This window comes from Megalops cyprinoides, chromosome 24, assembly GCF_013368585.1.
Source record: "Megalops cyprinoides isolate fMegCyp1 chromosome 24, fMegCyp1.pri, whole genome shotgun sequence".
In the NCBI taxonomy this organism is placed as follows: Eukaryota; Metazoa; Chordata; class Actinopteri; order Elopiformes; family Megalopidae; genus Megalops; species Megalops cyprinoides.
The window spans coordinates 22,910,731-22,938,525 of NC_050606.1; the positions used below are offsets into that span (position 1 = coordinate 22,910,731).

Consider the following 27,795-nt stretch of genomic DNA (forward strand, 5'->3'; position numbering starts at 1 on the left):
TGAGATGGTTTACAGTCTTTGGTCATTTCTGACAATCTTTATTCTAATATTTTGATCCTTGTAATCCAATCCAGACATGTGTGTGCCTCACAAGTGAATCCAGAGACCCAATTTATTGTCTGGACTGGAGTATTGCATGTTTTTCTGTTTACAAAACATAAACCATTAAATGGTGTCTATTTCAATGTAAACATTACAGAAACCCAATAAAAACAGCTTGCATTATTAAATAATTTTTAAAAATTTATTTTATACTATCAAAAATATTACTTTGAAATTTCGATTGATTATTCTACATGTTTCTATCGATGTGTATGCAATAAAAAAGTGCAAGGACAACATACTGGGGTTATTTCCGAGGTCTCTTTTGGAGACAGCACTTCTAAAGAGATCCCTTTAAAAAATACAATACAGTACAGTGCTGGTGCATGTCAGGTTATGGAAGCAAGATATAAAATGCAATGTGTCACATTTGATCTTCAGAGCAATTATTATGCCCAATAATAATTATCATAAAACAATGCACCTGTTAAGTGAGTCCTTTTACTCATTGATGGATTAGCTTTGGTCTGTCACTGTTTCCAGGTAGTGACATTTCTGATTAACAATGGGGGTCAAAACACAAGGCATTTGATGAGCGTTTTACAACATTTGCCATCGGGACAAATTTCAGCACTATGTCACCTGTGGAGAGCCAATGAAACGCCCTCACTTTGTCAGGGTAAGGTGCTTGCGTCATTGTTGCAGGCAGAGGAGATGAGCATGGTGAATCTGAGTTATTGTACCCCTCGGCTTTAGGATGGTGCTTCGACCGTGTACTGCCGCATCTAAGCCTCACAGAGGAGCGTGTGAGGGCAGTTCATTTTGCGAGAGGAGGCACACCCATGCCAGATTGGGACACCCTGCTTCAGCCACAGGGAGCGCTGTGAGCCGCACGGTGGCGGGGACAGCCACAGGGCCTGGCAGCTGCGGCGGAGCACGTCACAGGGGCCTGTAGGTGACTCCGGGAGTCAGAGGTGGGGCTGAGAGCATGGTCCATTAGAACCCCCCCTGGATGAAGGGGTGGCTGAGCAGCTCCTCAGCAGTGGGCCGGCGCTTCTCCTCCACGAACACCACCTGCAGGAAGTCCCTGCACCAGTCAGACGCGCCCTCTGGCAGCACTGGATTGGTGGGCTGTGTGGCGATCTTGAAGATGGCAGCCATGGCCTCAAACTCCGCCCACGGGGGCTTCTGGGTCAACATCTCTACCACTGTGCAGGCCACACTCCTGAAACACACACACACACACACAAGAGGTTATAAAGATGCTGAGTAGGCGTATGTTGAAAATGATGTTAAAATGACATGACATTGGCAACATAAATGTGTAAAAATAAACCCAGCGCAGTGTTCCTGTTGGCACACCAACCATGTCCAAATTAATAACTTAATCGTCCAGTTGTTTGCATTTTATTGCCGAGTATATAAAGATGTTTTACAGCTTACTCATCCATGTCAGTACCAAAGTCATGGTTGGAGAAAGTTAATAATCTCTAAAAATAGCTCATTGTTCACCAAGAGCCTGCAAGCAGCCTGCAAGAGCCAGTTACACAATGGCTTGACATTTAAACACAAGCCCTGCTCACAGTCTGTCCATTGTGTCTGCACAGGGGAGGATAAGGATAAGCTTATCATAGGAAATCAGCCCTGCTTTAAGGCCCATATCATTCTGTGCTTAGCCACACTGAGGCCTTACAGATAAGACTTGGTGCTGGCCTGCATGCGCATGGCCCTGCGTCAACATTCCATCTCCCCATAACACGGCTGTCATGGGTTATTAATGTAAGCAATATGGCTATGCCCAGGTCACTGTACAGCCATGCAACCATCCCAGGTCACAGTAATGCAGGGGAACTACAAGTCATGTCACCCTGTGTGCCAGCTATGCTAGCCTGCTTGAAACCTGAGGGCAACGTAAATGCCGTTAAATACTATGCAACTTTACGCAATAACTATCCACTGGGATAAAGTAACATAGGACCTTGTATGCTAAAATGTGCTGTTCAAAATATAATGACGACACTTTTTCATATCAAAATATTATACATGACATATTTTAATAACTTTGTTAATTATGGTTTCTTCCACTCTTTCACTTTTATGTATCAGTTGAAGAATATGGTTTAATATAACCATATGAAAAATAAAGAGTTGCAATGATATATATCGTAATGGATCTCTTACCTATAGACATAGGCATTTGGCCTAGATAGGCCTAAATATTGGCATGTTTTAAGAATGGTGTACATTCACTTATTACATTAACACTACATTTCCTTAGACAGCATTATTACACTTTTACTACATTATATTAGCATTACTTATTGCCGTATTTTGGATTTGATGTTTTAACATACATTATTTTTCTCAAAGGTGGCTATGGCAAAATTATGTATGACTGGTGTCTGCTGGTGCTTTGATCTGTCCATAAATTGTACGTTAGGGACTCACACATACAGTACACAGCAACAGCCAGTAAAAGCTTCTCCAAACATTCCCTGGGATGCAGAGAAAAACAGTCACTGAAAAACAGAACAGCTAATTCTCCATAGCAAGTTTAAACCTCCGAAAACAGTTAACAGGATGCAGTAATAAAGTAGTTATTCTTTGTGGCTTGCCCAGCAGAGTAATCAGTGACTCAGACTGTAATCTGGGATGGGTAACGGTTACTTTGATCGAGTGTAGGGATGTATTAGTCATAGGGGAAAGCAAAAGGTTGCTATGTTTTGTTCTTATTCCAGCTGCAGAATTAGGGAGAACAGAAGTAGGGGGATTCCTCACCAAATATCAGCCTTTCGACCGTATCCCTCGCCACTGATCACTTCCGGGCTCATCCAGTAGGGGGTGCCGGTCACAGACTTCATCCCTGTCCCAGACATGCAGATGGTCTGGATGCGCTTGCTGGCCCCGAAGTCGCCCAGCTTCACATTCCCCGAGGAGTTCCTGAGGATGTTAGCACCTGTAGGGGACAGACACATACTATCAAACCTGGTTTACAGGTCTATTTTCTGGGCATTGATATCAGGAAGCTATGCACTGGATTCCATAAATACCAGTCTGGAACGTGTAGTTGTCTCAAGCAGGGTGAAACTCACTTGGGTGCAATTTGTACATTTCTGGCAGGAGTTACTGAAGTGTTAACTGGTGTTACCTGCACAGCATCCACACAGACTGTTACTGAGAAAACCCAATTAATGCACAAAAATAGAGACTTTTAAAACAAGTATTTTTTCAGTGTTTTAACAGACCAGTTCATATTTAAGTAAATTTAACTTATGTTCCATCAATGATGAATCAATGACAAATGCTTATGGAAGGAAATATGATGACTATCCACTGTGGAGACTAACAACTGTCCAGGCTGTTATAATGTAATTATGCCTACCCATCAGGGGGCGCAGTGATTGCGTTGCCAGGCTAGCTGCTCCTGTGCTACAGAGGTATTTGGCCTCTCAGCCGTGGCTATCTGAGCAGCCACTAACTGGCCTGATGCATCACCGCACTGCATCCTGGGATGCCCTACCTTTGATGTCCCTGTGCACGATCATGTTGCAGTGCAGGAAGTAGACACCCTCAAGGATTTGCCTGGTGTATCTGCGGGTCACTTTCTCTGTCAGAGCACCGTACGCTTTCAGCTGGTCCTTTATAGAGCCCTGGCCAAGAGCAATGCATGCGCGTGCGCACACGCACACACACACACACACACACACACACACACACACACACACACACACACTTAGACAAATGACTGGTTGACACTCCTACCTGGCAGATGTTTATGAAACAGTAGGAATGGATGAAACCTTAAACATGATTTTGATTAGTTCTGTGCAAACTGCTATTTCCTAGGTAGTGTAACAGACACTGTCATCCTGAAGAGGCAGCTCCTCTAGTGCTTCATCACAGAATCTGCAGGACACTGCATTACACAGAGGTCTGTATCTCAGGAAAACTACACACTTACATCCCACACATTACCCATTTACACAGCTGGATGTGCTTTCCAAACAAATGTGCATTGTAGCCTGTACCTGTGTGCTACTGACTCTAGTACAGTGCATACTGTAGCCTGTATCTGTGTGCTACTGACTCTAGTACAGTGCACACTGTAGCCTGTACCTGTGTGCTACTGACTCTAGTACAGCACACACTGTAGCCTGTATCTGTGTGCTACTGACTCCAGTACAGTGCATACTGTAGCCTGTATCTGTGTGCTACTGACTCTAGTACAGTGCATACTGTAGCCTGTATCTGTGTGCTACTGCCTCCAGTATAGTGGATACTGTAGCCCATATCGGTGTACTGCTGACTCCAGTATAGTTCATGATTTCCACAGTTTTTCCACATGTGCTGCTCTCTGCCCAGCACAGAAGCCAAGAGAGGCTTCCATCGAGACACAGGAGGAGCGCTTTCCCATGGCTGAGAGTGGAACACACTCTTCTACAGCCCAATCCCCTCTGCTGTTCTTATCGGAAGCCCTCCATCCTGGAAACTCGACCCTGGTGAAAATCTCGGAGCGGGGAATCTTATCAGCATGTCACAGCATAGCTAGGCCTGGCAGGAGGGGCAAAAGGAGGAGGCACAGGGAGAGATTTGGCCAAGGCTCTGACTTTCACCACTCAGAGCTGCCAGCAACTTCCCCACAACACACTCAAACAATGCATGACTCAGAGCCAATCAGCCTTCAGCTCATGCACACAGATCTGAATATGATTTTACATACCAGCACATTATTCTTTGAAAAGTCAAACTGGCAGCTAAAAAGTGATTATGAATGGAAGAGTAAAACACTAATGGCTCCCATGTTTTTGTAAAATTTGACACCACAGTAAGGTCATTTCCCTACCACCTGCCACTGCACTATGTGTTATGTTTTGTTTTTAGACAGTCAAGTGGTTAAAGGGTCATTTTTGAAGTTAACCCAGCAGTAACCTCTACTCGGAATGAGAACAAGTAAACCTAAGGCATTTCGTAGTTTTGCGTTATTTGCAATGTATGCACAAGATTTCCAGATATAATGTTTACATGGCTAATATTTTTCTACTAAAAGGAACACTAATGTTTAAAAGCTGTTATTACAATTAATCAAAGTAGTAAGAATACTTTCCTAATACTTTATTTTGATAAGCTGTGCATATGATTTCATATATTCAGACTAATAAAATAATATTAGTGTGCATGTAAATGTAGTTTATGATTGAGATCCAGGGTTTTTTTCCATTCACAGGTGAGAGGTCTTTGATCAGCTGTCTCTCTGAGATGGACTCACCCCTGCCCTGAACACCAAGAGGAAGGAGAGGCTCACCCCTGCCCTGAACACCAGGAGGATGGAGAGACTCACCCTTGCCCTGAACACCAGGAAGATAGAGAGACTCACCCCTGCCCTGAACTCCAGGTGGATGGAGTGACTCACCCCTGCCATGAACTCCAGGAGGATGGAGTGACTCACCCCTGCCATGAACTCCATGAAGATGGAGAGCTTGCGTTGCTCAAGGTCACGCAGACAGCCATAGTACTGCACAATGCGCTCATGCCGAAGGTTCTTCAGCAGCTGGATCTCACACTCCAGAGCATTCACTTCCTGCACAGGCACAGAGATCCACAACGTCACACTCCATACACTCGCTGCCAGAGAACCATCCCCAATACACTCCCTGCCACAGTCCTGCCCCCAATACATTACTTGCCACAGCCTTGCCCCCAATACACTCCCTGCTACAGCCTTATCCCCCAGCACACTCCCTAGAACAGCCTGGCCCCCAAAAGGCAGCCCAACCCCCACAACACTCCCTGCCACAGCCCCACCCCAAAGTTCTTCTGCCACAACTCTGGTACCTCCAGTGTCCCTGCTATACCTCCATCCTCACAGGATCTACCTTAAAGGCTGCACCTGGACTGGATGTGTTAACCCATGAGCACACACGCACCTTGCTTGTCTCCTGGCTCTCAGGGTCAAAGGGCACCTGCTTGACAGCGAGCTCCCGGCCCGTGTCGGCGTCGTAGCAGAGGTAGACCTCCCCAAATGCGCCCTGGCCCAGGAGCTTCCCGTGACGCCAGTTCACCGGAGCCTGGGGGGCTGCAGAGGGGAAACAGACAGGAAGACAGCTCTTCTCAGACAGGAAGCAAGCTCTCTGAGGCCTGCTGAGTCATTGTCAGGGACCAATGACCATCTCCTATCCAGTGACAATGTCCTGGAACGGAACGACTGCCTCATGCCCATAACCAGCTCAGTAATTTTTTTAGAGCTAAAAATAAAATTTGAAGCTAAATACAACTGGATAAAAAAATCAGTGGTTGAGAACTTCTCCTCCGAGACGAGTGCATGCTTAATTCAGTTTAGAATTGTTAGTGTCCACTGTGTGTGAGAGCTGTGAGAGAGGGCGCAAGCACAGCCCCTTGCATCATCAGCACTTCCGCTGACAGCAGCAAGTGGAATTTACACACATTGGCAGCAGCAGGTGGCTTGTGTGTGAACTGGCAGCATACCATTCGGTAAGACAAAGCAATGATCGTTATGCCATTATCTGTAAGAAACGTTCAAAACAGTAACCTGGTACAGCGTCTGGAGTAAAGGCAATTGTATGAAACATGTTAAATATGCGTACTCTAGCCATGATGAAGGCTAGGCTATTTCTTTCATATTAGTATGCTAGCTAACGTTTCACACAATGCCATTGATTAAAAAGCAGCTTATGTAGGTGACGATATCAATAATAGTAGGCCTACAAAACATTTCAAAGCAAAATCTGGAAATGAATATAAGTGTATAATGACGTTAGCTTGAAATGGTGTTACTCTCAAACATTTTTCTTTTATTTTTATAGCTAGCTAAGGTTTCTATGTATGTAATGTTTATATGTGTAATTTTGTCAAAACCTAAACCCCCCCGGACCTCACTATTTTTCAAATACCATGGCCATGGACTGCCTCCCTTTAGTAGTAGGTGATGTTGAGAAAATAAATAAAGAGGGACACATGGAGTTTGCAAAATTTTAAACCTCACAAAGTTTTTAGGTTCAGGGCCAGGGGGTTGCTGTAGGAATTTTTTTTATTTTGGGACAAATAAAATTGCCCTGCAAGCAGCTGATTTGTGAAGTGTAAATAGCAAAGTGGCCATTTTGCAGGCTGAAGTGCCAGGCCTCTCAGGTGTCGCTAGGTGGCACGGTGCTCACTCTTGGAAGGGCCGGAGTGCTGGGTCCAGCTCAGGGGGAACAGGCCACCATGCAATAGGGTGCTGTCACCGTTACAACTGCGCGTACGACTGGACGGAACCAGCTGGAACCAGTTCTCCTCTGGCATGAAGCTGCGTGGGAATGTCTGCCGGCCTGAACATGCACACACACACACACACAAATACACAAATACATAGACACACACACACACACACACACACACACACACACACAGGTATACAGACATACATAGACACACACGCAAAAAGACACAATCACACAAACAACATTTTGTTAGCCAAGAGGGAGTGCCAGGGAGCAGGAGTCCCATCCAGTAGCCTGCTCTGACTCCCCTATGCCTTTCCTCTCAGAGGAAGTGCCTCCGAATGAGGCCACCTGCTACATGAGGGAGGCATAAATCATTGCAAGCCCAGAGAGAGACGCAGATTAAAGAAAACCCACTGCGACCTACGCTCTCTCCCTCTGTCACTGCTGCCCTTTTAACCCAGCCCAGTGGACTCTTTCGCACTCTTTCAGCTCCTCTGAAAAAGGCCCCGTACCGTTGATGTGGTTACATGTAGTGTGTACCAGCACACTCACCATCACTGTAGTCCTTCTTGCGGCTGGACATGGGAAACTGCCTGGGGAAGGTGCCGCCTTTACCGTATCGACCTGCAAGGGGAGCAGTGGAGCACCATGTTACAAGCTGTACCTTAGAGGGCCTGCCACACACTCCGCCATTACCCTGACAGCAGCACACAGTTCCTAAAAAGCCCAGAGGTAGTCATCACACGAAGAGAGAGGGGAGCTTAGGGGATGCGTTGTTTGGATGAAAGGGATTGATTGTCACAGAGGTAATGCACAGGCCAAAAGCAGGGCCATACTGGTAAAGACTACTGCTGAATGTTCATGTGCCTCTTCTCATTACAGTAAGCGCACAGTGGGGGATGGCCCAGCGTAGGACCAGCCTTGCTGGCTCCCAGCCTCCCAGCCTCCCAGCCGCCCAGCTTTCCAGCCTCACTGCCTCCCAGCCTTCCAGCCTTCCAGTCTTCCAGCCTCCCTGCCGCCCAGCTTTCCAGCCTCACTGCTTCCCAGCCTCCCAGCCTTCCAGCCTCCCAGCCGCCCAGCCTCCCAGCTGCCCAGCCTCCCAGCCTTCCAGCCTTCCAACCTTCCAACCTTCCAGCTTCCCAGCCACCCAGCCTCCCAGTCTCCCAGCTACCCAGCCTCCCAGCCGCCCAGCTTTCAAGCCTCACTGCAGCCCAGCCTCACTGCCTCCCAGCCTCCCAGCTGCCCAGCCTCCCAGCTTTCCAGCCTCCCAGCCTCCCAGCCTCCCAGCCTCGTGGGGCTGGTGGAATTAGAAGCAGCTGTTGTGTGAGATGACTGTCTCCTCGCTGTTTGCATGGCTGTCTCCCAGGGTGATCCAGCTATTTACTTACCATCTAGGCGGGCAGAAAGCACATTTTTACTTCTGGAACCTTGAGCCAGACAACAATCAACCAGGTCTGCATCACTGTGAGAAATACGTAACCATGTGTGTGCGTGAGCGAGCGTGTGTGTATCAGTCATCTATGTACAAGTATGTGCCTGAGTGAGTTTGTGTATTAGACATTATGTGCGTGCATGTATGGCCTTGTGTCTGTGTGTCACTTCACATCTCTGTGGTTGTCTATGCATGTTTGCATGACCTCGAATGACATGCAGCTGTTGTAAGTAACACAAAGACTGCTTGCGTACTGGCCTGTGTCCATATACAAAACACTAGCATACTGAAACGGGGTGCAGCACTACTCTATTAAGGTCTCTACAAAGCAAATAAATTAGATAATGCACTCCAGTATGCTTGACTGTAGATGAGGTTTAATGCAAAGTGCCCCAGATAAGAGCTTTTGTTAGATGACAGAACTCCCAGAATCCGCTCCAGAGAAAAGACCCTGTAACTAATGACCGACTCAGGCTGCTAAGAGCCAGACTCTGAGTGCCTCACCTTTATATTCACAGCTGGTGTTCAGGTAATCATTGTCCCTGCTGTTCTGGGCAAAGGGGGGGCTGGAATGACAAAAAGAGGGAGAAGACAAATGACCGGGGCTATTTCTGTCCCTCGTCCCGGCACTTTTCGGAGCCCGTGTGGCTCGCACAGCTGCCTGCCCTACATTCGGGTTCTGGGTGTGATCAAGCCATTTCTCAGGTAGCGTCCTTGTAACTCTGCAGGCTATAGAAACACATATCTCCTCAGAAACAGGATGAGAAGCAAGATCAAACGGCAGTCTCACTGAATGTGTGCTGTGAATGTGAGGCCCAGCTTTGCTCTGCTCATTTTTATAATGCCTGAGGGCCAGTCGTATGTGACCGGTCAGTCAGTGGTCACTGAAACATGAGAACAGCACAAGGCACACCAAACCAGAGCATCAGGCTGCAAAAATTTCTGCCGACAGGCGTCTAAATGAGGGGAACCAAAACGTGTCATGTCTTGCCCTTGTTCTACAATATTAATAGTCAATATCAGGCTTGCATGGGCAGCCCTTCCTATGCCTCTCTCACTAGTGTAACCACAGCTGCAGGTTGCCAGGGCAGCCATAATGGGGGCTTCCTGGTTGACTTATCTTTGATGTGCATTGCGGTTGCGGTAGGAGTCAGTCTCACTCAAGACTGTGGGACAAGGAGGGTAGTGACGTCACTGGGTCCACACACACATGCACGCGCGCACACACACCGATCCAGGCTGGTCAGTGACCCCTGACCTGTCTAGATGCAGTGACTGGCAGCTGTCAGACAGGGAGTCCTCCCCACTCCCAAAGGGGTCCAGGATCTGAGAGGAGATTCAGGTAAGATTCAGAGGTGTTAATCTGCCATCAACAAAGCATTTCCCCAGAATCTAACCTGCTTCAGACACATTCAGCATGTCATTGTGCAAGCTGACATTACAGTCAGCGAGCAGCGATCACAGAGCGATACAAACAGTAGGCTGGAGAGTTTCCTCTTTCTGCAGTAAAAATACTCAGCCCTCCCCCTCCCAGCACACCACAAACCACCACCTGCCCCCATCTCAGCTTCTCACTTCCTCTTCCCCTTCATTGAGACCCTGAATGCAGCGAGGCGACTCTCCTCCAGCGGCCTGGACTCACATTGGGATCCAGGGTCTCAGGGATGAACTCTCCCTCACTGTGGATGCTGGTGTAGGAGCCCTGCCGTGCAATCTGCTGCTGCTCTTCCGGGACGCTGCCAGGAGGGGGCGAACTGCGCCCTGTGTGGAGAGAGCCTGGAGAGCACGGGACAGGAGGAGAGAGGGGGGCAGAAGGGACAGTGGGGGGAAGGTAAAGAGAGGGATGAAAAGTTGAAGGGAAATGAGAGATAAGGACAAGAAGAGTTAGGGAGTGATGGGGAATGAGGCAGGCTGGGACCACTAGAGACATCCCCTACAGGGGGCAGTGCGAATACTGCTTATGGACCATGTGTGGAAGATGTAGATTGACTATGTGTAAACACTGCAGATTGACTACGTGTGAATGGTCTTTTTTCCCAACCCCAGAATTATATAGCCTATATACAGAATCAGATATTCAATAGGTCATCTTAGCTACAGCCGCGGGTGATGATGAGGACAGTGGCAAAGCGGCAGAAACATCAAAGAGGAGTGAGCAGGGAGCAGGTGCTTTGTCATGCTTACATGCTATGTGCTGTGAACTAGCTAAATAAACAGACTAAAGAACAAAAGGTTTTTGTTAACCTTGGGGTTTCAATGCTAGAGTCCCGCTGCAGGTTTGACCATTTCCAAGGTTTAACTAGTCAGTCTCAGCACACAAATGTTTTGAGACGTTTATGCTAAAATTCTCTAAAGTTCTCTAAACTTTGTAAATGGGTAAAATAAACATGTAAATTTGATCATTGTCTTCTAGACTACTCATCAATTCTTTTCGCATTATATCCTATAAGGCATATAATATTTGATAGCCAGCCCAGCAATAAAAATCATTTGTTAAATACTTACTCTACAATCTAAACAAACAGGTAAACATGGCTCTGAACAAGAAAGGAAAAGGATGGAGGAGGAGGGAGCAGGAACCAGCACAGATCTAATTACAGGTGCACTACTGAATGTCATTGTGTGACTGTGAAGTAAATTAGAGCACAATACATCATTCATATGATCGGGTTGGACTACTTCATTCAAGTTATTTATTGTTGCATTACAAGAAATAGAATGAATGGCAAGTATGTTGCATAATACCCCATGCTTGGTGTGATATAGTGTGAATATAATATGCTTTGTGTGATATTGTGGTAATATAGTGTTCTTTATGTGAATTTAGTTTGCTGTAAATATAGTGTGCTTTGTGTGAATATGTAGTGTGATTCACTATATTTACACTGTGTGAATATAGTGTGCTCCTGTGGATAGAGTCTGCTGGTTCTAATTTAGTTCTGTGTTTAAACACTGTTGACTGTTTTGCAAGATTTTAAATAATCAACTTTGAATTTTTGCTTTCTGTACATACAAACATGAGGAGGAAACCTTGGAAAATTAGCTTCATCATTTTACATATTAGCTTAACACAAACAATACAATTTAACAGATTGTGTTTTTTAATGATTCGTTGATCGACAAACAGGTTGTGTCAGTTTGAATTTGGTATATCAAATTGGGGCTGCTTGACAGCAAATTCCCGGGCTGCTTTTTGTTGCCAGTCTGCCCCTGCACCTTAGGCACAACTTGCCACAAATCAGTAGTTGTGATCAATATCCCGGAGAACGGGTGACTGGCTTCAGGAGGATCATGTTTCATCAGCTGCAGTAGCCTGATGGATGATCCTTGAAAATACACATCTTTATGGCAGTGGCTGGCACTGTCGAGGAAGTTACCAGTCTTCAGTAATTAAACTAACAAGAGCATCGGACCGCTGATGGCACTGTAACGAGGGCAAAACATGCACTGATCACTGCCTCATGACTGCCAATGAACTGACACCTGATAAACCACTGTGGATGAGCAAAGGAGAGATGGAGAGATACAGAGAGAGGGAGAGGAAGAGAGAGGGAAAGAGAGGGCAAGAGTGATGGGGAGAGAGAGGGAGAGAGAAATGGTGAGCGAGATGGCAAGAGAGAGGGTGAGAGAGATGGGGAGAGAGAGAGAGAGAGAGAGAGAAAAATACAGAGCAGAGTGAGTGGGAAAAGCAAGGAGAGAGAAAAGTAGTGGAGGAGAGACAGAAAGACAGTGAGAGACACAGAGGGAAAGTGAGGTGGGACAAAAGAAGGAAGAGATAGAGTGTAAGAGAATAATAGAATGAGGTGGAACAGACACGTGTAACTGGCTCCAGGTGGTGAGGACTCACCTGTGGAGTGTTTCCGCACTCTCTCCGAGCCTTTGAAGTGTGAGTCCTTGAGGTCCCCCAGGGACTTGGATGATCTCATCTCACCCGATTTCTCCTCTTTGCCGCTCACCTGGAGGAACTGCACACACAGAGGGAAGGGGGGGGGGGGGGGGGGGGGTTTAAAGAGGCTGTCTTACTGAACAGACACCAATCAGGCAATCAATACCTATTTGAGAGGACCCACACGCTAAACAAAACATTTCATATGGCAATTTGTTTGTGGTTCTACCCTAGTCTGAAACCTGCATTCCCATGTCAGCATGCAGTAAACAGACAGTTTGCTGCCTCAATAGTACGGAGGCATCCATCATTTATTTGGAAGAAGTCTAAACAAATCCACAACTGTGTCAAATCAATTTAATGGCTTGCCACGTTTCAAGGACTTCAAAGCTACCCTAAAGGACTTTCAGTTCTTTTACAACTCACAGTTGACACCAACAGCAGATACTACTACTATAGGAGTTTATCAGAATTTAACAGATATTTCTGATGAGAAAATGATGGAAATGTTTTGGGAAAGGTCGATAACATCCTAAACAAGTAAACATGAGTAATCTCACCATTTGTGAAAATAAAAAGAGCACATATTGCTTCTAAGCATGCATAGCTGAGGTGACCTCAACCCCAATCCTTTGAGAGAAGGTAAACAAACAGAGTGCATGTGGTCAATAGCAGTTCTGGGAGAGCCCTTCTGACCACAGAGGAGGTGGGAGTCACAGCATTCTGACTGACATTCCTCAGTTAGACCACCAGATGATGTTACTGCATGTTAAGGGACACATCAAGAGCAAGAGCAAGAGGAAGGTCGGTAGTAGCACTCACATAGTCAGGAGCAGCACTCATGCGGTCATTTTTAGGGGTCTTGAGGAGCACCCTCAAGCTGGTGCAGGAGGGGCTGCGGTCTAGAGTCAGCACAGCATTGTCGAGGTCCTCCTGGGACCACAGTGGGAGCAGGAGCTGGAGCACAGAGGGAGAGATGCTGGGAACGGTATCTCAGAGAGAGAGGGGCTGGGAATGGTGTCTCAAAGAGAGAGAGGGGCTGGGAATGGTGTCTCAAAGAGAGAGAGGGGCTGGGAGTGGTATCTCAGACAGAGAGAGGGGCTGGGAGCGGTATCTCAGAGAGAGAGGGGCTGGGAATGGCATCTCAAAGAGAGAGAGGGGATGGGAATGGCATCTCAAAGAGAGAGAGGGGCTGGGAATGGTGTCTCAAAGAGAGAGAGGGGCTGGGAATGGTGTCTCAGAGAGTGAGGGGCTGGGAGCGGTATCTCAGACAGAGACGGGCTGGGAATAGTATCTCAGAGAGAGAGGGGCTGGGAGCAGTATCTCAGAGAGAGAGAGGGGCTGGGAGCGGTATCTCAGAGAGAGAGAGGGGCTGGGAATGGTGTCTCAAAGAGAGAGAGGGGCTGGGAGTGGTATCTCAGAGAGAGAGAGGGGCTGGGAATGGTATCTCAGAGAGAGAAGGGCTGAGAATGGTGTCTCAAAGAGAGGGAGGGGCTGGGAATGGTGTCTCAGAAAGTGAGAGGGGCTGAGAGCGGTATCTCAGACAGAGAGAGGGGCTGGGAGCGGTATCTCAGACAGAGAGAGGGGCTGGGAATGGTGTCTCAGAGAGAGAGGGGCTGGGAGTGGTATCTCAGAGAGAGAGGGGATGGGAATGGTGTTTCAGAGAGAGAGAGGGGCTGGGAATCGTGTCTCGTACCCCGTTTCCACCAATGCGAACTAGGTGCTAGTTCGGGCTGGTGCTAGTGCCAGTTCGGAGTTGGTTCAACTTGCGAACCTTCTAAAAACCAGTTTGCTTTTCCACAGGCTAGAGAGCCACCATAGAGCCACATCATTACGTCACTGTATACGTCTGTATGCGTCTCCACTTTAGCGTGAACAAACAACAACAACAAAAACAAGAGAACAGTGCTTTAAAAAACAAACTTACCCACTACACTTTATACAATGTTAGCCTTTTGTGAAGGCAAACATAGACGGATTACCGCATGGGTAAAGGGGGCACGTGCCCAGGGCCCTGGAGCCAGTGGGGGCCCTTAGCCTTAAGATTTATTACTATCTTTCTTTTTTAATTTATAAGTGTGGTAGTGCTGAAGTGAGTCGCTCGTATGAGTCCTGCGTAAAGCCTGTGGGGTTAGCGGGTAGCATGTAGCCGAGCGGTTGCAGTGGTTACATCACTCCCTGAGACCTGGTTAACTAGCGTTGTTGCCAACAGATTTGCCTTTAGCTCAAGTGGTAACAATGCTGGCCATAAGGGGTTGGCAGTGAGTACTGAGAACCCAGGTTTGAAACTCACTCGCTCGCTGACCCATGTAACATAAAACACACAACGCAGTCTAAATCCGTTACACAGAGTATTTTTGTTTTTAAAATATTGGAGTAAATGTCATTTTGAAAATGAAGTATGATTATGAAATTATTTGAATGTTTTGTAAATTAGCCGATTAAATCACATAATGTTGTAATGACGTAGGCTATAGGTCAAATGCCAATTTTGCGGTCAGCATGGAGAAACACGTGTTTTGAGTTTACACTTTGCTGACCCACTAAAAAGAAAAAAGAAAAAGAAGCTAAAGATGCCGCCTTGGCATCCGGGAGTTGGACTTTGACGACTTGATCAATGACTTCTCTTCAAAGAAGGCCAGTGGTTTAGGTAGGATATTTTTCACTGCGGTTTTATTTAAATTAAGGTGTGTGTGTGACTCCTAAAGATGTATATACTGTGCTGTACATGGCATGTATAGAACGAAACAGACCAAAAATGGCAGTAATTTAGTCGAACGTAACATTGATGTGAGAAATTAGTAGCTATGCTTACTTGGGTAATGTTAGCTGACCAACAGCTAGCTAGCTAGCCAGCTAACTAGCCATCAATGTTACATTTGTAACATTGATGTGACAAATTAATAGCTTGCTAAACAGCTAAGAAATACATAGCTGGCTGGCAACAAGGCAAAACGTTTGAAAAATAAAAGTCTGGTTTTTTCTTCTTCTTCTTCTTCTTCTTCTTCTTTTTAGGCAGACTAGACGCTGCACTACCTCTGGTTTTTTTCAAAATGGCAGTCACAAAGTTTTAGTTGGTCTTCTTGGTCATGATAATCCCTGCCCCCGGCACCTGACGTAAGCGGTTCTTGGTTCTAGACCAACAAAGTGTTGGTGCCGCTCTCGAACCAGTTTTCCTAGCCAGGAGCCGGGTCTTTGGCTGTCGAAATGCGAAGAACTGGTTCGAGATTAGGCATCAGCTCTGAACCAGCCCTCAAAGTGCCTTGGTGGAAAAGGGGCATCAGAGAGAGACAGGGGCTGGGAACGGTACCTCAGAGAGAGAAGTGGGAAGTGTAGGTGTGAGAGGCTGTTCTTTTTATGTCTCTGAGGGTGGACCTACTGTACCTCTTTATCCACATAGAACAGGTTCATTTGCTGTCCAAAGGCATTGGTCACCTTCGCCAGGAGCTCTCCAATCTTCAGTGGCCGCTGGAACAGAATGATCCTGTGGGCGGGACAGGGTGGGGTAAGCGGCAGTAAGACTTCCTCAGTCTTAGACTGGAAGGTACAAAGGGAGAGGTATCCCCCTCACTGTGATCAATTTGCGACAACTCAGTGAAATTCCCTTTACCTACACAAGGTCAGCAACAGACATGGGCAGGTCAGGGGCAAGACAGCAGGAGCTCCTCTCCCTGTCTGTTCCTCCAACATCACTTAAACTCACACAGTCAGTCTACTGTGTACAGTTAACCCGCAGCATTTGTTGTTCCGCGAATTGCGTTCCTTGGCGGTCTGACCAGGCCCGGTGCCAGGAAAAAATAGGGGTGCAATTGCAATCCAGGGGGGTTGGGGGGGCACAAAAAGTCATAAATAATAGGTACATTAGAATATAAGGAGACAACTGGGCGTACACTGAAGTCCATCTGTAAGCATCCCCATAGAGCTGGGCCTGGGTCTGACCCCACGGAGGCTGTGACAGGACACCCCTTCCGCCCCAAGGGGTGCTTCACATGATCGTCCCACATCCCTAAACTCAAATTTAAATTCCACTACAGGTCCTGTGCCTGTACCCACCTGTGCTGACCTGTACCAACCTGTCCTCACCTGTGTGCACCTGTACCCACTTGTGCTGACCTGTGCTCACCTGTATTTCATAATAAATAAAACATGAACATTCTGACTTACCGTTTCTCCCCCTCATGCTCCAACTTTATCCGTAAATCCTGTTGGCACAAAAGACAGAGATCCACATTTAATGCATGAAACTTGGAGCGTGACAGAGCAAAAGGCCTCTTGTCAATGTTATGGTTTCTATAGCAACTAGCGGGAGGGAAAAACAGTGACCCAAATAAAGAATACAAAATTCCTTTCTCATGACTAGAAGGAACAAGGGTCAACTTTTTATGAAGGAACATTCCTTGATGTGGACCTTAAACTTTTGCCAGTAATTTCTGGCCTGTGTTTGTTTGCAGAGAATGCAGTGAAAAAGTCCAACCTGAAGACATAACATCTGACATACTCTCTACTCAAACAGTACACAGTTAGCTCATACCACACATTTAATTTTCTGCTCATGGAAGTGCAATCATTGGTTGTGAAATTAAGTGATTAAGTAAATTCATTGCCACAGTTAGCTGTAGTGTAATTTTAACTGAGGAAAAACGCTAGGGAAGTCACAATCCTTAACCTGTTTGCGCATACAGTGACACTGGTGTGATTAGCCCTTTAATGCGTACGGTCAAACTAGTGTGATTAGAACACTAGATTGGAAAAATTCTAGCTAACATTAGCTTTGAGAAAACAGTGATTTAATGTTACAAAGTATAGAAAATGCGGCGGTGAAAACTATGAGAAGTATGTAACGTAACACGCGCTACATGGCATAGAATAAGTCACAATCGAAAGGGTTAAACTGGACTGTTAACTTTCGATTAGTAACAAAGCATACAACAAAGGCTGACTTCATATGCAATCACCATCTTCAATTAAATAATCAAAGACAGCATTGCCTTTGGAGGACTGGAGCAACCTACCCATGAGACTCAATCAATTAGCCCAGACATATGGTATCAGGACAAGGGATGTTTCTGGTGTTCCAGAGGTCACAATCAGAGAGAACTTAATTGGATCATTTACTCTGCTTAATTAATGGAGGTGAGCATGTGTTTAAAGTACTCTGTGTTCCACCACTCTGACTGAATCACCTGCACTAATTAAGCACAATAACTGATCCAGTTACACAATTAAGAGCTTGGGTGTAACAAAAAACCCTGAGGAAATCTGAGCTCACTTAAACAGACCTTTGGCCATTAGATCATGCACCAAAAGTAATCTGAGCTCATTTAAAGAGACTTTCAGCCATTAGATCAGGCTGTGCTGTTGCCACACATTTTGGCTACACAGTTACAAAGTTTAGTTTTCTGCTACAGCAGAATCAATGCATTACTTTCCTCTCTTCCTGCGAACATCCTTCAGGGTGGCTGTGTTAAAATGAAGGCCATTAGTGGTTCATTCCTCACCCATACATCACTACATGCCCCGCACCCTGTACCAGCTGAGATGTCTGCCTGTTTGCTTTTCACCAGGCAGAGAAGCTGGCATTATGCAGCAGCACTATTTTTAGACACAGAAGATGGAATGGAAAGGCCCAGAAAGCAACATTCCTGCTCTAAATTCCCTCCAAGTGAGCCCTGTGGCATGCTCACATCCTCTTGGCTGAGACCAGAAACGCCCACCCTACCAAGGAAGAATTTCAGCACTACAGACACCCTACTGTGAAGTAGGTAAACTACTTCCACTTCCGCCATGCCATGCTGCTTTCAGTGAAGAGAGAGGACAGGTGCATTGTGGGTAAGAAGAACATACCTGTCTGGAGGATGCAGGCTTGGTCCCAGGCTGGCCATTTTTGAGCTGAGAGCAGCAGAGCCTCAGAGCTGTCAGGTCCTGCATGATGGAGTGGAGCGCCTCCTCGTCATCTGTGAACAGAGAGAGGTCACAGGGGTCAGGAGGGGTCACGCACAAAAAACGGTTGTGTCAAGTAACTCCAGGTCTCACTCACCAAGTGACTTGCTTTGTAACGGCCACTGCAAAATAGGCCACTTACACAGGAACACCAAAAATCACTACTTTTTTATTTAGTTAGACAACAAATATGTTTGCTTTGTCTAGACCATAAAAGTGTCACCATTATTTGCCGCTTGGATCTCATCCTGAGTGGCAAGGTCATCTAGCTGAACGTTTCTCAAGGATGATATCAACACATCAAATAGGAGTTCAGAGGTGAGACACTGGCATTGGTTCAAAACATCTGTCAAGACTGAAGCAAACAGCAAATTAGCTTTCAATTAACAGCATACAAATTACCTTCATTAGACACTGTTAGAGTGTAACAGGTTCATACATGAAACATTACTTTGAATCTACCAACCATGTTGCAAAGAAAAAAACACTCTAAAATGTAAAAGTCAGTGCATAAAAACTTAAGTTATGTTCATTTTTATTGAGTTTGACCAGGGTATTTTTTGATGATTCAACATGCACAAAGTGGACGAATTGTCCTATTGGATATAAGATCGCATTGTCGCATTTGTCCCTTTTCACATTGTCCAATGAGATCATCTGTGCACTGGCCACGTGAAACCCCTCCTATAACAAATCCACGCTTCTGGGACTCTTCTTTTTTTTAACTTTCTATTTTTATTATATTTTTCAACATGAAATTTTACAACTTGACAGCAGATTCAGAAAAAGTAAATTCTTACATGTATAATAAGCAGATGAAAAATAAATAAATCAAATAATAATCTGGGTATAAAACAAAAATAAAGTGTCATAAAAAAAGGTGTATATGTCCTGGGACATGGCATACAAATCAAAATATCTCATCATTATTTTCCTAGATACAGTATCACTGGCTCCAATCTATTAAGAAAAACATCTGTTTTTAACTGCAGGCCTGCAGTCACGTGTTCCATAGTATATACTTCTGTAAGTCTTTGTATCCATTGTGCAAGTGTGGGTGGTTGCACACTCATCCCATTGCTAGTGACAGTCTTTCGGGTGGTCATGAGTAGTATATGTAGTATATACATCTGGTTTTTAGAGTACAACTCCTTGGGTGCTGCATCAAGTAAGAAATACATTGGGTTCAAAGAGATATCAATGTTTAGTATTTTCAGTATTTCCCGTTTTACCCCTTGCCAAAACAATAATATTCTGGGGCAATCCCAAAATACATGTGTGTAATCACCAACCATTCCACATCCTCTCCAACACTTTGAAAATGAGGAGTTGCCCATCAGTGTAGAAACTAGTAGTGGTGTCCTAAAGTAATGCATTTTGACTTTCCAGTCAAATTCTTTCCACATATGACCATTGATACCTTTATGGCAACTAATACATATCTCATCCCATGCTGTATCCTCTATTATTTCATCAAGTTCTAGTTCCCATTTCTGTTTAATATGAGAGGTGTTTTCTGACATGTCTAATTGTAGTGTTCTGTATATGTTAGAAACAATCTTTTTGGGGTGTTGGCAACATTCATTTAGGTTGGCGAAATATTGTTCTGTATTCATAAGAGGTCTTTCTTGTAGCTGGGAGAAGGATACAAACATGTCTTCCCTAAAGCGTTGATTAATTATTTTAAGGCCCTTTCCCGTCCATTTTTTAGATGTGTTGTCCCATACGGAGGGTATGAAATCGATGTTTCCTGCAACAGGCATAGCCCATGATAGGGTGGCCACTCCCTTTAACTTCTTTTGCACCCCATTCCAGATTTTAAGTGTGTGTTTCACCCATATGTTTGTTATTTTGAGTTTTTCCTGTAATTGCTGATCAAGAAATTGTAGAACAGAAAGGGAGACTCCTCGTATTGAGTTTTGCTCAATATCGACTCAACCTGCTTTTGAATCATTACAGACCCAGGCTGCCATTGCACTAAGCTGGGCAGCCCAATAATAATACCACAGATTTGGGAGGCCTAATCCACTGTGTTCCTTACTTGACCTAAGTATTTTGAATTTTACTCTTGGTCTCTTATATCGCCAAATGAACTTCGAAATAAACTTGTCTAGTGTCTTAAATGTGGAGACTGGGACCCGTGTTGGGAGTGACTGAAAAAAAAAAAGTAGCCTAAGTAGTACATTCATTCTTATTGCTTCTACCCTACCAAATAATGATAGAGGCAGCACATCCCATCGTGTAATGTCTTTTTTAATTTCTTCTACTAATTTAGTATAATTTTCTTGATATAGTTGTGTTGTCTTATGAGTTATAGTAACCCCAAGATATTTGAATCCTTGACTTTGTCGATAAGTCACTTTGTCATTCAGTTCAGATGGCCAGGTACCTGAGACCATTAGTGCCTCTGACTTAGTTGTGTTAATTTTATAACCAGAGACAGAGCCATATTCATCTAAACATTGTGTCGCCTGTACTGTTTGCCGCCTTGTCTGGTACCACGCCCAATTTTGAAAAAGTCTGAGCAATATCCATTCACTCTGACTCTTGATTTCAGATCTTTGTAGAAAGTCATTATCCAGGTTATGAAAGTTTCCGGGAAGCCTATGCGTATCAGGGTCTGTTCCAAAAAAGTCCAATCCAACCTATGAAATGCTTTCTCAGCGTATAAGCTTAGTAGCATTGAGGGGACCTGTGTCCTTCCTGCAATCAGTTGCAAGTTCAGCGCTCTTCTAATATTATTGGTTCCACGACGATCAACAATAAACCCTGTCTGATCTGGATTCACCAGCTTTTTTATGAATTTCTGTATCCGGTTGGACATAATTGAAGTCAGTATTTTTATGTCTTGACAGAGGAGACTGATAAGCCTATACCCCATACATTGAGTTGGGTCTTTCCCAGCTTTGTGAATAACGGTGATTATGGCTTCCGCCCATGTCCTTGGAGGGTACTTTATAAAATTCCCCAGGGAATCCATCCACCCCTGGTGATTTATTATTCTTAAGATTGTGGATGACATCCCCTACCTCAACCTGCGTTATGGGTGTAATCAATGAGTCCGCCTCTTCATCAGTCATTTTATTCAGTTTAATTGAGTCCAGGAAATGCTTAATTTATTCATTTTTATCTATTTGGTCTTGTCCTGTATAGAGTGTTTCACAGAATGTGGCAAATGCATCTGCTATGTCTTTAGGTTTTGTTACTGTGGAATTATCACAGGGATGTCTGATTTTTGGGACTGTCCTGCTGGACTGTGCTTTAAGCAGTTAGAATGCCAGTAGCCTTCTTGCTCTATTACCCATGTCATAGTATGTCCTATTTGTAAACCTACGGGCTCTCTCTGCCTTGTAGGTAAGCAGATCCTCTAACTTTCTTCTCTGTTCTTTGAGTACTTTCAAGGTCCCATCATTGCTTGTCTGCCTATGTTCTATTTCAAGCTTCTCGATATCCCTTTCCAACTCACAACCCTGTTTCTCACGCCGTTTCTTCATTCTACATGAGATTGTAATAATTTTATTTCTCAACACTGCCTTTGCCCCCTCCCACAGTGTTGAAGGACTGACAGTGCCATTGCCATTTAATAAAAAGTATTCATTTAAGTCATTACACAACTCTTGTTGGATAAGGGGGTCATTTAGAATTGAAACTTTTGTTTCAATTGTTCTTCTTGTCCTAGGTTTAGTTTTAGTGTGACAGGCGCATGGTCTGATATAGCCTGATTTAACCAGTAATCTATCCATGTTTAGGTTCATAACGCAATTAAAATCCTCCCCCACCAAAATTATACCTTCTCCATCTTCTGCCAATAGGTAAGATATCTTTTTAAAGAAGTGTGGGCAGTCTTCATTTGGGGCATATATGTTAAGAAATGTAATTCTTACACCCCCAACTGTGCCCACCACCACAACATATCTGCCCTCTTTGTCCCAGAAGGATTTTTCGTTGCTGAAAAAAACTGATTTGCTAAACAGAATGGCAACCCCTCTTTTCCTCCCAAGGGAGGCGCTACACACCTGATCAACCCACTCTCTTTTTAATTTTAGATGTTCAACTACAGATAAATGGGTCTTTTGTAGCATAGCGACCGAGCATTGTAACACCTTTAGCTAAGAATTTTTTTCTTAATTGGGCTACCAATTCTTTTAACATCATAACTAACACAAGTTACGTTATCAATGAATACGGTCTAGATGTGACGGAGAGGGGTGACTAAATCTCTCCGGGATAATGCACAACTCAACGCATTTTATTTGTGCGACCATTCCGCTCAGTTTAAGTCGGGATGATTGCAGATCGCTGGGCAAATGATATAACCCAGTTGTATAGGCCATCATAATATGAGTCCGTCCATTTTGACAACCAGCATTTAGATTAGCCTAATTATTACAAAAACCAAACCGTTCTTGACATGAGAAGAAAAGAAATCAACTTGATATTTATAACCACATTAAATGTAGAAAAGAAAGATTAGCCTCAATAGTTACAGTAACTGTGCTTAGATGCTCCACTTCGCCGTTTCTTGTAAGCAGGAGAATCACTCAGTCATGTCTTTGAAGAAGGCTCTCACATCCGTGTCGGATAAAGTTGCTGGTTCTTTTTGCGTTTGTCACCTTGTAGTTGCCATCCTCCTCTTGATATTTCCCTTTCCAGCGAGTCCCGTCCTGTGATCTTCACTATAATTCCCAGATCCTTCAATGTTGGCGCCGCTTCCATCAGATTAGGGAAGGTTTTCTCACCGGCATCCAGAAAAATCTTAAATTGGGCCGGGTAGAGGCACTTCGCTCCGATGTTTTTCTTTTTCAGCTGTTTAACCACATCGCAAATCTGGGTTCTTTTTCTTTGCAGTTCTGGAGAGTAGTCAAAATATATTGTTCTGTTGTTGTAAGAGACCTGCTTTTGTGACCAAGCTTGACAGAGTATTGTTTCCTTAACGGAATAGTCTTGAAGTTTAACTATGATTGATCTAGGTGGCTCCGTGTCTTTTAGCTTACTTACAGTTGCTCTGTATGCCCTTTCAATCTTAATCTCTGCCTCTGTCAAGTGTAAGATTGTGCTTAGAATGTCTGTTACGAGTTTTCCATGTTCCCTCTCTCACTATCTTCGGGAAAGTTGTAGATCCTTAAATTGTTTCATCTAAGTCTGTTTTCCAGCTCATCGCATCTAGCAGACAGCATCGTATCTCGCTGTAGCAGGAATTGTAGCGTTCGCTCATGTCTCATGTCACATGCTCATGTCTGTGGCTAACATATTCAGCATTGCTAACATGATCCTCAGCCTCAGTGATTCTACCCTCAAGTTTATTAATTTGCCTTTTTAGTCGTCTACCAAGGATTCAAGGCATGGAGACGACTTTGTCTGGTGGTGACCCTCTTGATTTTCCTTTCGCAGCTGTTTTAATTCAGCCACTATGTCTTGAATGTCAGCGAGGCTGGAGCTAGCTGAAGTCTTACTATTTGGGCTTTGTGATTTTTTTTCGTTCATCTCTCTCTTTCGTATTGTCACTTTTAGTAGATAACTTTGTGTACCTGGAAGAAGAGTTCATCTCCGCATTACATCTGAATCAAATTTGTCGAGCCAGGGTTACATTTAATGCTGGTCTAATCGCAGTGGACGGAGCTTTGACTTCAAGTGGTTGCTGCTGGTATGACGTCACTGGAAGTCCTCTGGGACTCTACTAGGCAACCCTGCGACATGACCCCTGTGGCTGGCTGATGTGCCACTAGATTACTGTCAACACCACAGAACACAGTGCCAGGTTACCAGCTGTAGACATTGGCTGTGCCTCAATATGAAGTCAGCTGCCTTAGATCGCAGCATTTGAAGGGAGCATTTTCACTACTTTCACAATTTCTAACACTTGCCCTTCGTAGGCATGTCTCTAACCGAAGTCATCATAAAATGCGCCCTTCTAAGGTGCCTTATTTCGGTTAAATTTGAAGACAACATCCGATGTATCCTGCCTTCAAAGTGTGTCACGATTTCGTTGCCTTTTGAGACCCTTTTCCGTTAGGATGCTACCTTATAAGGGAACTCACTTCTAAGGGTGCAGACAGCAGGCAGCTGACTTAGTATTGGGACACAGCCATTGCTTAATAGCACTGCAGATAAACATCATTAAGGCAAATGGAGGAATCTACGACATATTAGACCAGTGGCTCTGTGTATGGCATTCTGTTGATTTACCATGTCATAATCAAATTTTACACTACAGAGCAATCATCTCTCAGGAAAGCGATTCCTTTTGGCTGTTGTGTAGCTGTATCCTTGGTAACTTTACCCAGGGCCACAGGAAATCTGTAAATCCTTGCTCCACAGGGAAAGCACTCTCTAGCTGGAGACCCATTATTCTGAGTAGCAATAGGTGCTACGCATGAACAACACAACAACACCAGCCCTGTTCTGTGGCTCCTTAAGGTTGTAGTGCCATTAGTGTTACAGCAGCAGGGCATGCTAACGCTATCTAACGCTGCAGCACTGGCGCTGTTAGAGGAGCAGGGCACGCTAACGCTATCTAATCCTGCAGTGTTGTTACTGCTACAGCAGCAGGGCACGTTAACGCTATCAAACGCTGCATTACTGTCTCTGTTACAGGAGCAGAGCACGCTAATGCTATCTAACGCTGCATCACCATTAGTGTTCTAGCAGCAGGGCATGCTAATGCTCACTGTTGACTACTGAGGCCTGTAATCTACATACAACCTCTACTGCTCTTGGTTACATCACTGATCCCAGGCTACACCTAAAAGCAGCTTCTGTCCAAGGCATTTCAGGAAGTCAGAAGAGCCGTGAAACCCCCAGAGAGCCAATCACTTCATTCAGGCAAAGGCAAAGCAATAAGCCTGCTCAACATCCTTGGTTGGGGTGCAATGCCTCAGAAGTAATTGTCAAAAATGATTCAGCAAGAAGAAGGATGGCTTTCACTGATGCAATCATGGTTGACTAGCAATACCACACTATATTCAGTGATTTTTAAAAAAAATTCCCCAGCAGACTTGCAGTGAGCTCCTTCAATCGTTCTGTCTCTGTGTATTCAACATCAGCAAAGTAATGCATTGGCTTGCCACAGGTTGCATAAGCACACATTCTTTTTGTTTGGTGACTCTATTGTGTGTTATCTCTATGTAATCTGTCGGAGAAGTATCGGACACCTCTGGGGTCAGCCTCTTGGAAGTGGAGTGCTCAAAGAAGCTTTGCAGTGCTTTAGGTAACTTTGCAGAAATACAGTATGGAAATGGGTGAATACTGTGACCTACTGCATCTCTGAAAACACACGATTGCCATGTGGCAAACTTGGCTAAAGAGGGCAGCAGTGCCTTGCATAAGTAGGGTAACTCAGCTGCTCCCCAGAGGATGGGAAGTTCACATAACACAAGGGGCACCATTGTCCTACACTTCAGTGAAGAATCTATCCTGAACTGTTTCAGTAACTATCCAGTGGAACAAACAGACTAGCTGTCTTTAAAAAGGCCCTTGGTTAATCCAGAGCTGAGAGAGGTCCACAGGGAGGTGAAGGGGAAACACAAGTGGAATTTCATACATGTCTGGGCCACAGAACTAATTAATCTCAGAGAACAATGTGCGGGTTAAACATGCCTCTATACGTGCTACGCCATGACCGCGCTGTGTTGACGTCAGGCAGAGGCTAGTGCCAGAGCTACACTCAGTCAGTGCCACAATCTCCCTCGGCTTGAAACTCACAGCTGATAATGGAGCCAAGAACCTTTAACGCAAAAGGTGATGAAATGCTAACGGAGTAATAACAGCCATCTGAGAGAAAGAGCCTATCAATAATGATAAGATTTTGATAACATCACGACTCTATTCATCAAAACTACTCGTAACTACATTAATTGCGAATTGAAAAGGTCATTTGTTACCAGATGTATTTTTGAGTCAAAGCAAGATAATGTTCATTTCCGTGGCACACACTAAACTTTGTGTGTTTAATGTATTTTATTGAGGACTAGAGAAAAGGGACCTCTGACAACAAAATGAATGAATCAATGGTTTTAATATGCAGATCTGAATACTAGATGAGTGAGTGAGTGACTGACTGACTGACTGCTGTTTCAGGTTACAGCACGCTCTGGTCCTTTCACCAAGCAGATGTCTATGAGCTGGGGCAAACACACACCAAGCAGATGTCTAAGCAGCTGAGGGCATAACAAGGAGCCCCCCCAGGGCTTGGCTACTCTGCAGCTTAGGCCCTGCAGGAGGGGTACGTCCAGGGACCAATGACAGCTCCAAAAGACAACGTGCAGACCAATTACATGACTATTTCAAAATCCCACAGGAACACCTATTCATAGTTTCAAAAGTGCGACTTCCGGAGAATGACAGCTTCAAATAGCAGTAAATTTACTTTTCCCAACTACAGGGGCCTCACACAATACCACTGCTCACCCTGATCGTATCTCATGGTCAGACCCTGTTTAGCTTGTAGGACACAGCAGCACTAATGCGTTCAGTCATTACAGGCTTGCACATGCGGTCTGGAGATCGTCTCGAGAAGCTGTCAGAGCAGGTCAAGCCCCCAAGACAAAGAGCAGAGACTCCAAAAGAATGAACACATTCAGGACGTCCGGTTGGTGACACATCGCCTTACTATCCAGATGGACTAATTAGGCCAAGCATGTCCTGACCATATCATACACAGAGGCGCTCCTCTCAAGACAAAATCAGAAAACGATGTAGCAGAAACTTTTCTTTGTTCCTAATATAAACATGATGGTTTTAACCCTTGGACGCACAGCTATGTTCAGTGTTTACGGCTACATTCTTGTGTTATCATTTATAACTGTATCCACTGTCATGTGCAGTCAGTGTAATTAAACTGCTTGAAAGATCTACAATAATAGTGTAAGTATATAACAACTGTTTGCTTGTATATATAATGTAAAGCTATAGTGAAATCACTGAGAGATAGTGATGCCACCGACTGAGAGTGTGTGTGGCTGTGTTGGAGGTGATGTCACAGCACTGCGCTGGAAGCGCCTGCTTACCTTGTGAGCTCCTGTGAAGGCCAGATCCAATGGGGACACCATCATCTGTGGACACAAAGACAACAGAGTCAGACCACACATGTACACACACACACACACACACACATACTCAGACACACATAGTCATTACCAGCCACTGTGAATGACATGCATATGTACATGATATGATATGTATCTGAATGTACATTCAGAATGCACATTCAGATACATACAATACAGAGTAACATATAGCACCCTAAGGAGGTCAGTATGAATGTGTGTGAGGAGTACAGC

The 27,795-nt window shown here is 44.8% G+C and overlaps 1 protein-coding gene across 1 annotated transcript; it reads right to left on the reverse strand.

Moving 5' to 3' along the window:
* Positions 1-316: 316 nt before the first annotated feature.
* On the reverse strand, positions 317-27,557 carry LOC118771353 (mitogen-activated protein kinase kinase kinase 3-like). The gene is made up of 16 exons (XM_036519317.1): positions 27,523-27,557; positions 18,422-18,531; positions 16,742-16,779; positions 15,962-16,061; positions 13,400-13,534; positions 12,539-12,656; positions 10,334-10,467; positions 9,950-10,017; positions 9,196-9,257; positions 7,812-7,883; positions 7,212-7,364; positions 5,967-6,115; positions 5,489-5,620; positions 3,563-3,692; positions 2,821-2,998; positions 317-1,267 (listed from the first exon to the last, which is right to left on the reverse strand). Exons 2-16 carry the CDS (start codon positions 18,503-18,505, stop codon positions 1,039-1,041), a joined length of 1,782 nt encoding a protein of 593 aa, XP_036375210.1. The 5' UTR covers positions 18,506-18,531; positions 27,523-27,557; the 3' UTR covers positions 317-1,038.
* Between the last annotated feature and the right edge of the window lie 238 nt (positions 27,558-27,795).